At 35.9% G+C, this 9,913-nt stretch overlaps 2 protein-coding genes across 3 annotated transcripts; both read right to left on the bottom strand.

Annotated features, from left to right (window-relative positions):
• Positions 1–520: 520 nt before the first annotated feature.
• Positions 521–4,914, bottom strand: LOC307155631 (G protein pathway suppressor 2-like). 2 transcript variants are annotated; one of them, XM_079866412.1, is made up of 11 exons: positions 4,753–4,914; positions 4,523–4,640; positions 4,226–4,335; positions 3,967–4,079; positions 3,527–3,606; positions 3,297–3,376; positions 2,838–3,012; positions 1,809–1,889; positions 1,468–1,544; positions 1,244–1,339; positions 521–710 (listed from the first exon to the last, which is right to left on the bottom strand). In XM_079866412.1, exons 2-11 carry the CDS (start codon positions 4,614–4,616, stop codon positions 612–614), a joined length of 1,005 nt encoding a protein of 334 aa, XP_079722538.1. In that variant the 5' UTR covers positions 4,617–4,640; positions 4,753–4,914; the 3' UTR covers positions 521–611. The 2 variants fall into 2 exon arrangements, with proteins under 2 accessions (XP_079722538.1, XP_079722537.1); XM_079866411.1 differs by having other exon boundaries at positions 3,512–3,606; positions 4,753–4,912.
• Positions 4,915–5,287: 373 nt separating this feature from the next.
• Positions 5,288–7,602, bottom strand: LOC307155634 (histone H2A.Z). The gene is made up of 5 exons (XM_079866417.1): positions 7,460–7,602; positions 7,087–7,164; positions 6,804–6,917; positions 6,593–6,722; positions 5,288–6,497 (listed from the first exon to the last, which is right to left on the bottom strand). Exons 1-5 carry the CDS (start codon positions 7,460–7,462, stop codon positions 6,436–6,438), a joined length of 387 nt encoding a protein of 128 aa, XP_079722543.1. The 5' UTR covers positions 7,463–7,602; the 3' UTR covers positions 5,288–6,435.
• Between the last annotated feature and the right edge of the window lie 2,311 nt (positions 7,603–9,913).

The following is a 9,913-nucleotide window of genomic DNA, read 5'->3' as shown; positions in this document are numbered from 1 at the left end:
AAAAGAGCACATATAAATCATGTCTATTTCCATTTGTGATGTGTTTTGGCTCCTTTGTAATATATTGATCACAATGGCATGGCTGCTGCTGGCAAACTCCAAGAAAAAGACATTAAATAACAAAACAACTCCCAGTTACTGTTCTGTATTTGAGAAAGTATTCATGTAATGCAGGACATTTCTTACTGATCCAACAGCCATTAAACTGCATACTAACACTTCAAACTTACTATAAAGTTAAAATACATAGACAATTCTTGCTAAATTTCAGGAAAAAAAAGTTCACAAGGGTCTTGCAGGGAAAGCGCAGCTTATTCAACCTTTGGCTCTTTATTTTCAATCTTTTTCTGGACGTCAATCCTCTGACGTAAAGTACCACCTTGCTCTTTTAACATCATAATAGCCAAAATCAACAAACCATGACGAATCTTTTCATAGATTCATAGTGTGTAAAACCATTGCTTATTGTTTAATATCAATACTGTTTATAATCTAACTATATTTGCTGCATGGGACATTTATTACAATGTTAAAAAAGAAAATTCAAATTGACTGGGTTTCAAAAGAGTTTTCTGTATCCTGGCACCTTGTCATGGTCATACTTTTAGTAGTTAATGTGGTTTTCCATGGTGGAAGAATCTCTGTCCAGCCTGAGCGTGAGGGACGAAGGCGAGACGTGATGCTGGCTGAGATGAACTCTGGAATGGAGCCTGAAACATCATAAATTAAATAAAAAGTCAATCTATTTTGCATAAAACAGCTGCAAAGAGTCATTAATAAAAAGAAAAATGTTTATCCTCACCAAATATACCAATATTTTAAATTAACCAAGAACATCTTTTAATATTGAGGAAAGAAGAGGTGTGGATTTAAGGTTCAAGTAACAGGGTAGTGATTAAATGGTAAAACAAATAAATGGTTAATCAATGGTTTAAAAATAGCAAACTAACAATGTACAGGCACTCACATCTTTGACTGCATTGCATCAATTTCAATTACAACTGTGCTGTTTCCCCCCTTGTTTTTTACAGTCATGTTTGTTATTTTGTCTCATATATGTATAAATCTAGTACACTGTTGCTCAAAAACGTGGTGAATGATTGAAAAATTATTGATAATCAAAACAACTGACAGTTATTTTAAAATAATATTCTTAAACACCTGCGATAAAGAATCCGTGTTGATGACCTTTTTATCTAATGACAGGCATTTAGAGGGGTTCAATGCAGGTTAGTGAGCTCACCTTTGCAGTAGAGATCTGGACAGCCATGGATGGAGTGGACATCAGACCAGCTGCACTCACATGTAAAGCCTGTGAATGCATGGGTCTAAGAGCAGCCTAACAATGACAACACACACACAAAATAATTTATTACAAGCACATGTGTATAAACAATATATTTTCTCATGAAAGATAAAGCTCATAACTTCCAAATATTTTCCAAATGAGTCTCAGGAAGTACTTACAGAGTCAGTAAAGCCAGACTGCTGATTAGCATGTTCAAGCTGTTTCTGAAGGGGGATACTAGCACTAGGGATGAATCCTGTGAAGATCGATGGATGAATGATGGACCAAAACAAAAAGGTTTGTTTATCCTTGGTGTAATGTTTCCGTTGACACATTAATGAAGAAACTTTATCTTGTTGAGATAATACAGCACAATCTAATCTGCATGCGTATCTCTAGCCGAAAGAGAGAAGAATGGCTAATGTAAAGTGAAGCACAAATGTTTTTAAGGAAGAGCCGCATTAAGATCAGAGCAATGAATGTTATGTAAAAAGAGAGCCACGTGAGGTGGCTTCTTTACCTGGCTGGGCAGTGAAATGGCTGTGGACAGCATAACCCTGAGGCTGGTGGGACAGGAATGGCATGCTCTGGAAAGGTGTGCCTACATACACAGAAAATGTGAAGGGAGGGCATCTCACCAAATCCAATTCTCTGTAAGTGCACAGATAATATCTAAATGAACTATATCAAAAACTAAGAATACTCCGGGGAATTCAGCGACGCATTTCACCTTTTGATAAATCACGCCTGAATGGCGAGCATGTTCTACACGTTTCTATGATGAGCTTTTTTCAGTTACCCCTTTTCTACCAAGGCAGTGCTGGTGCCGGTTCGGAGCCGGTGCCTACTCGCGAACCAGTTCTTTGTGTTTTGACAGCCAAAGAACCGGTTCTCAGCCAGGAAAATTGGTTCCAAAGCGGCACCAACTCTTTGCTGGACTAGAACCGTTCTTTTACCACGTCATGCTTATGTCGGGGGCTGGGGACGGGGTTATTGTCGAACTTCTTCTCGAACATAACCTCCATCTATAGTTATCCAGATGAGCAGCACAAATGTGTTCTAAACGTCTTCTTCTGACCCCAATATAGGATCGCAAAGCCAGGAGAAACATTTGCAGAAAGACAATGTAGTCCAACATTGTAATTGTTATGCTTGAAGTTGGGAAAGCTAAGACAAATGGCAACGTACACAGTGACGTAATGACGTCGTTCGCTGGGCTCTCTAGTCGGTGGAAAAACAAACAGGTTCTGAGAAGGTTCGCAAGTTGAACCAACTTTAAACCAGCACCAGTTCCGAACCAGTTCTTTTTTGGTGGAAAAGGGGTAAGTGTGTCTCAATGTCTCAGGGCAGTGCAATTTCTCAGAAATGTTATAAAAAGTTCTGCAAGTTGAACTGATTAAACTGGTTGACCTGAGAAGATGAAAATAAATTTCCTATAAAGAAAAACCAAGACAATTAAGAAATCTAATGTTAGAATAACGCTGCATCATCTGAAGACTGTGATTGACTAATGTAAAAAAAAAACTCAACAATCAGGATTTATTGTTACCTCTGATCTGGGTGGTGCCTGCAAAGCTGATGGGCACAGAAGCAGCATGTCCATAAGAGGTGTGGTGCTGGGCCTGGGAGACTGCAAATGGCTCATGGACCACAGCGCTACCTGAGAACTGCCCATGCTCAGAGGAACCAGTGAGGAATCCTGGCTGACTGGAGAATTGATGGCCCTAGACAAGACAACAATTTATGGATAAATGTGTGCCAGATATGACCTATAAAATGGTAATTCCAGCAAAAAAAAAAAAAAAAAAAGGTTTCAGTATTTTAAAAGATGCTATTGTTACTGAAAAATGCAATAGTAGCTTGAACACCTCAATGACTATGACAACACAATTCTCAATATTTTTTGTGACAGAAAGTGAAGCATAAAACATAACTTCACTCTTTTTTGACATTACGGTTTTTAAAAAATCCACACAGTGTTACATGTTCTTCAGATTTATTTACTTACTGGCATCAGAGGTGTCTGAAACAACTGTTTACTGCGCTCCCCTAACAAACCACCGACTCTATTGTGACCCACTGGATTTCCTTAAGCACACAAAATAGCATTTTAAGCACAGGATAGCAGTATGGTCTACTTAAGAGAACAAAACTGTGTTTTGTTGTTCTAATGTCAACTAATATTTTCTTCAAAATAATACAAGGTCAATAAGGTTTTGCAACCTTTCAATACGCCACCTTGTATGCTGAGTAGATGCTGTCCTGAGTGCAGAGGTAAGCTGGACTGATAACTGGATGAAGGCAGTGATGTAATATCGCTGAAAATAAATTAACAAATCCATATACACTTGATAATTAATTACATTGTAATATATCTAGAAAATATAAACTCAGCAAAAAAAGAAACATTCACTTTCAACTGCTTTTATTTCTAGCAAATGTCTTAACAAGTAAAATATTTTTAGGAACATAAAAAGATTCAACAATTGAGACAAACTGAACAGGTTTCACCGACATTTAATGTAATGCAAAGAAACGGAATAATGAGTCCCCGAACAAAGGGGAGGGTCGGGTCAAATCAAAAAGTAGGCTACAAGTGCATGATTGAGATAACAAGGAACACAACAGCTGAATAACTGTCAATCATTTTTCAATATTAAAAAAAAAAATTCACTCACCTTTGCTCCTTTCTGCGACGCCTTTCTTCCTCATGAAGGACTTTTTTAAGCTGTAAGAAGAGCTGATGTTTCTCCTCTTGCAAAACCTGCAATTTCTCACCCATTTTTTTAACCTAACAAACGATAAAAAAACGTTTATTAAGGTTTTAATAATGAGAATGAGAAAATGCATGGGGAACATCACATCACACTTCAGTGCTCCTCCAGGTTTTTTCGTTAGAAGGGCTTGAAACGAATTTGCTAGAGTTGCTGTACACACCTGTTCTTTAGTCTCTTCCAAAGACATTCGCTCCTCCATTTCTTTAGTTCGTTTCCTTTCCTCCTCTTCTTTCATTTTCTGTTCCATCATCTTATCGACTTCTTCCTCCTCTACAGTATGAAAAAATGTATATACAAACCATCTTTTTAGACATAATTAATAATGAACTGAATCTGTTACCATGTATGTGTAATAAGGACCAATATTCTGTTGTGCTATTCAAAACAATTTACACATGGTGTTTTCTTTTATTTACTTACTCTTTTGCTCTAAACTGGAAACACACATGTAACGTACCTTGTCTTTTTCTCTCTCTCTCTTTCATGATATGCTTATGCAGGGCTCTGGCCATCGCATTGGACAGCTTTGGTCTCTCCAGTAAAGCAGGCATCGTGACAGGCAGTGGAGGAGCCAGCTGAAGACACACTTCTTACTATATAAACGTTTAATTTTTGTATTATGTAACATGCTTCATTGAAAACTATGACAAACAGCAAACGTGTCTCTCCGTTGAATTATAAACTTACCTTCGTATTGCCACACGTTTTCAGCAATGTTTTCCTTTGTGTTCTTCCGAAATCTCTCAGCACTAGAGAAAAAAATACGCTAAAAAGTATTTATGAGCGCTGTGATTCGTGTTAAGCCCAGAGTTAAAAAGCTATCTTATTTTTTTCTTCTTCTTCTTCTAGGGTTTATTGGCGATTGGCAAACGAACTGGTGCATTACCGCCACCAAATGGTATGGCGTGTGGACCAGAATATCTACTACTGTATACATTGTTTTTAAAAAAATCCTCTCACTTAAATTAGTTTCTCTAAGATATTGAAACAATAACTTATAACACATATCTTTTGAGTATTTTCGCAGATATTTTTTACTATTCAGCTCCGGTTTAAAATGCCACATGACGCGCTCCTTTTCCGGTTCAGTGTTTGAACGCTGCACTCATCGCGTGGAAAAGCCTTTCAAATTAAAATTAATGCTGCTGCAAATCTTACTTTGTATGGATCATCAAAATACCGTTAATATTATAAACAGTGACAAATCACAAAACATTATTTTAGACGTATTTATTTTCTTTCTTTTACTTATTTTTGTAAACAAGCAAACATTAATTCAGTCTAAACATGCTGAGTAAACAAAGAACGGAAAAAAATATATTACAAAAAGAAAAGAAAATGTCATTCTTGCATAAGCTATATGATAATGAAAAGCACAAGCACGTGTCAAGTTTTTACTGATTATCTATTGACAGGTCCTGATATATGGTTTTGACCTAAATAAATTTATACCAAAGTGATTTGTTTTAAAATAAATCATAGCCTACCAATAACATGGACGAGTTTTAGTAACCCCTTTCTTGCATTACATATTTTATGTTAATTAACATTACTGCTTCAAAATTATTGCAATTTAATACAAACGTAAAACAGATATCATTTTAAAATGTATACGTTAAATTGATGGGGTCTTTATAGCGGTCAAGATCAAAATAAAGGAGTGTGTATATAACGCTGCCCTCTACAGTTTGTTGTTTGCTACATGACCATGGCGAGTACAGTAAATGAACTAAATAACGTTAAAACGAAAATTAAACACTACTTAAGCTGGACTGTGACGCTATTTTCTTCTGGAAACTTTTTTGCATTATTCACTGTTATCTCTGTAAAGCTGCTTTGAAAGATCAGAATTTAAAAAAAAAGCGCTATATAAATTGTGACTTCATAACTGGATAAAGATTGCAGTGACTTCTGGGATGCATATATGGATTTAAATGGCTTTAAATTTTTTACAAATGTCCACTGAGACTCCCTCAATAGAAAGAATTTCTAGAAAGGTTTCTCCAACAATAAAAAAAAAAAAAAAAAGAAAAAGAATTGGTACACAAATTTTACATAGTGAATGAACTTCACAGATTTTTTAAATCAAACAGCTGGAAATTTATATTGGCACTTTGAGCTTTATTGAAATAAAAACCTGAAACTTCACAAGTTTAAAAAAATAAAATAAAAAAAGTACACAAGACTAGCTAGACATCAAAAGGGACAAAAAATAAAAAGCTTCTCTGAAGCCATGTTTAAAAAAAAAATTAAAAAAAATAAAAAAAGAAAAGAGTAAATGCAAAGATGGACAATATAAAGTTTTAAAATTCTAATCTACAGGGCAACCAATACATTTTTGTGAACACTCATGTCCTGAGACAACATTGTTTACACGGTCTTCTGTTGTCCCTTCTTCCCAATAAGAGACTTATGAATGTGGGGTATAACACCTAAGTTACAAGGCAGGGATTTAAAAAGAGGGGAAAAGGTTAGATCACAAATTTAAAAACAAATTTAAAAACTCGAAGGTTGAATTTGTACTTACCACCACCAGCAATAGTCGCCTTAATGAGGGAGTCTAACTCCTCATCGCCTCTGATAGCCAGCTGCAAGTGGCGTGGGGTAATTCTCTTCACTTTCAGATCTTTAGAAGCATTTCCTGCTAGCTCGAGTACCTTAATATGAAAACAGGCATGTTAAAATCACAGGTTTGGAAAGTCTAAGACCAAATGTGGTCTCCCTTAAATGGTAGTCACCTCAGCAGTCAAATACTCTAGAATAGCAGCACTGTACACTGCAGCAGTAGCTCCGACGCGCCCGTGACTGGTGGTCCTGGACTTCAGGTGTCTGTGAATACGACCCACTGGAAACTGAAGACGGCGAAAAGTGACAAAAAAAAATGGCTCAGCATATGTGAAATTACGTAAAAGAAAACAGTATACGTCACCCTAACAATAGTTCTTTGCAATTAATTCGTATAAACAATATGGTTTGCTATCAACTTTCCTTTAGGCCTTTGTTCATTACGAAGGGTCTGACCTGCAGTCCAGCTCTTTGTGAGCGCGAAACAGCCTTCGCTTTCGCCTTCCCGGAGTCCTTTCCTGCTTTACCCCCAGCCTGAAACCAACAGCACCATAACGTTACTCACTCGTCTTGTTATAGGAGTCAACTGAAGCGTTTACACCTTTTGCATTACGTACACGGCCATATTTAAACAAGTCGATAGTTCACGGTTACGCGCTCTTGTTTACACGCCAGTTAGCACAGGAGCTAAGCTAGCTAACGTTAACTGGCCGCATAAAATTGTTCAAATGACTGGGAAGATAACTCTAAATGTACTTTTAACCTGTTATGCATCTTTCCAAAAAGAAGACTGTCACAAAATAAATACAAACAAACAAAAAATACTTACCATTTTATAATTTGTAAATGACAGTTACTACAGCTGAGCCGCGAAAACACACAGTTGCTCACCCAATTCAAACTAAGTTACGCGCCTTCTTCTCTGTGAAATATAACTCGTTTCTACATCCGGGACATTAGGCTTGTGAACTAGCCAATCAGCTCTTGTGTTCTGTTGTTTGGCACATGCATAGACCAGTTACATTGCTGATTTTGCAACTCTCTTATACAAAAAGGGGAATGTTATTTAAGCCTTTGTTTTGTCGGGCACTGTAGTTCTCATAACAACGCGGGGCATTTTATTTTATTTTTCTGTTAATTGTCTGATGATGCCACTTAGTTACAGGGTCCCCGCGGATCCTTAAAAAGTCTTACAAGGTCTTAAATTAGATTTTTTAAATTTAAGGCCATAAAAAGTCTTAAAAATATATATATATTTTAAAATGTCTTATTTTTACAAAATTTTGTCTAAATTTTAGATGACACTTTGACTTTAGACTTATCTAAATGCTTTCGAATTTAAAACTATCTAATTAGCGTAGGCCTACGTATTATTTTTTTAATTCTATCTTTGTGGATTTGCTTGTTCACGTGACAATTCGTGTCACTTACGGCAGTATATTAGCCAATAGGCTTGTTCGACTTCATGCAGCTCTGCGCAGACCGATCGGCGACTGACTTAAAGCAGTGCATGCCGGTTAGAAATTTTGTCCGACTTGATACAGTGCCGACGCCATGTGACTGTGACGTATGCCATCAAAGTACCGCGATATGATAATATGACGAGTGGATAGTGCCACGGATAACTTACCGAAGTCGACAGTCGTGTACTTTTACGTGACAGAAGGGGCACGCCGCACCACAGACGCGTGACACCAACGCGTGACTCCAACGTCGCACCACAGCACGTCGCACCACAGACGCGTGACTCCAACGTGTGACTTCAACGTGTGACTCCAACGTCGCATCACAATAAAATAATATCTATTTTTCCCCCTAGCTTTTCTTATCTTTCCTTTGTTATCTTTCTAATCAATCATTCTTTTCTTGTATTCTGATGACATTGAAAATATCATTGATACAAATTTTGTATTGTATGCAAAGTTGTGTATGTCATTAATGTTATCTCTGAATGGTTTACGAACATAGTATTTTTAAAAAAAAAAAATAATTCACTCACTTTCTACTGGATATGAGGACTGTGCAAATTATACACCATCAAAGTCACAACTTTTTGCACAATTATTAACAACAACTTTACAGTTGAACAGATAAATTCATTAATTGTAATCTATAAACATAATATTCTGGAATGTGTCATTCTGAGTTTTTACTTTTGAAGGTGGTAATAATTTTAATTTACACAGTTGACCATAATGGGCGAATACACAATATGAAACTATTCACGATATTGTTTACAGGAGAAGGTGACAAGAAAGTATTTTAATAGCCTATTATTTTCAAGAAATCAACAATGAAAAAATATAAGACAGGGAAATAGTCTTTTAGTCACAAAATTCAAAACAATGTAGGTTCATGTTCAAATGTTCAAAACTAGGGCTGTCAGTGTTGACTATTTTATTTATATATTTTTTGGTCATAAAGATAGATCTGAAGTGAACAATAGCCTTTAGTATGACTGAAATACATATTACAAATGAGGCAATATAATTGGTTCAAATAAAGTAGGCTATTAAAAGTAATTAATTATTTTATTTTATTTAACAACACTATTAAAATAGCCTACATGAAGAAATATATAAACAATGAACATATGTATATTATGTACAAATGCCAACAGAGGGCGCAAGAGGGCTGACGATATTTGTTACACTTTACATCAAGAGCAGTACTACGGTGACGCATAGCTGCTGCCACATACATATTATTTTTTCCCCTCAATTACGTCGTAATAACGAGATCTCGTGTCATTTTAACGTCATCTTTTCTCGTAATAACGTGATCTTATCTTTTGCCTTTATAAGGACATGTGTAGTCGTGTACAAAATATGCCTTTATCCACATAAAATTGACAGCCTATCGCGCCTTTATCCACGTAAAATTGACAGCCTATCGCGCCTTTATCACACTTCTACGTTCAAAAAGCTTAAACAAATAGTAGCAGCCCCCAATCAGGCAAAATGAATCAATGAGGCCCTTTTTTAAAATAGCCTATATTTTATATAGGCCTATAAGTTTTTTTATATATATATAATATATTATAGGCTATATGGCCTAAGATTTATTTTTGTTAATAGGCTATCTTCATTACCTGATATAATTAAACAAAAAGTAGTCAAAACACATCTAACAGAACATAGCTAAGTTGTTTATTTTTTACAACATTGTGTTCTTATATTGTTTAATAACGAAATGTCAATCTTCATCTTTATAACATAAGATACAATACAAAAATCTTCAAGATACAGCCATATACAATCTTCACATGATTGTCACCTTATAA

The sequence above is a fragment of the Squalius cephalus genome (assembly GCF_949319135.1).
Source record: "Squalius cephalus genome assembly, chromosome: 3".
NCBI lineage: Eukaryota > Metazoa > Chordata > Actinopteri > Cypriniformes > Leuciscidae > Squalius > Squalius cephalus.
Note: the sequence above shows the minus strand (reverse complement) of the source record. Positions and strands in the feature narration are given on the sequence as shown.

Bases quoted from the DNA above. Each gene is read 5' to 3' on its own strand.
- LOC307155634 (XM_079866417.1), bottom strand. The intron at 6,918-7,086 runs GTCAGACCCTTC...CGCCGTCTTCAG, and splicing joins CACAAAGAGCTGGACTGCAG to TTTCCAGTGGGTCGTATTCA. The intron at 6,498-6,592 runs GTAAGTACAAAT...CTTGTAACTTAG, and splicing joins GGCGACTATTGCTGGTGGTG to GTGTTATACCCCACATTCAT.
- LOC307155631 (XM_079866411.1), bottom strand. From the start codon at position 4,616: ATGCCTGCTTTACTGGAGAGACCAAAGCTGTCCAATGCGATGGCCAGA. The intron at 4,080-4,225 runs GTGTGTACAGCA...ATCGTTTGTTAG, and splicing joins TGGAAGAGACTAAAGAACAG to GTTAAAAAAATGGGTGAGAA. The intron at 3,607-3,966 runs GTGAGTGAATTT...ATTTATTTTCAG, and splicing joins CGTCGCAGAAAGGAGCAAAG to CGATATTACATCACTGCCTT.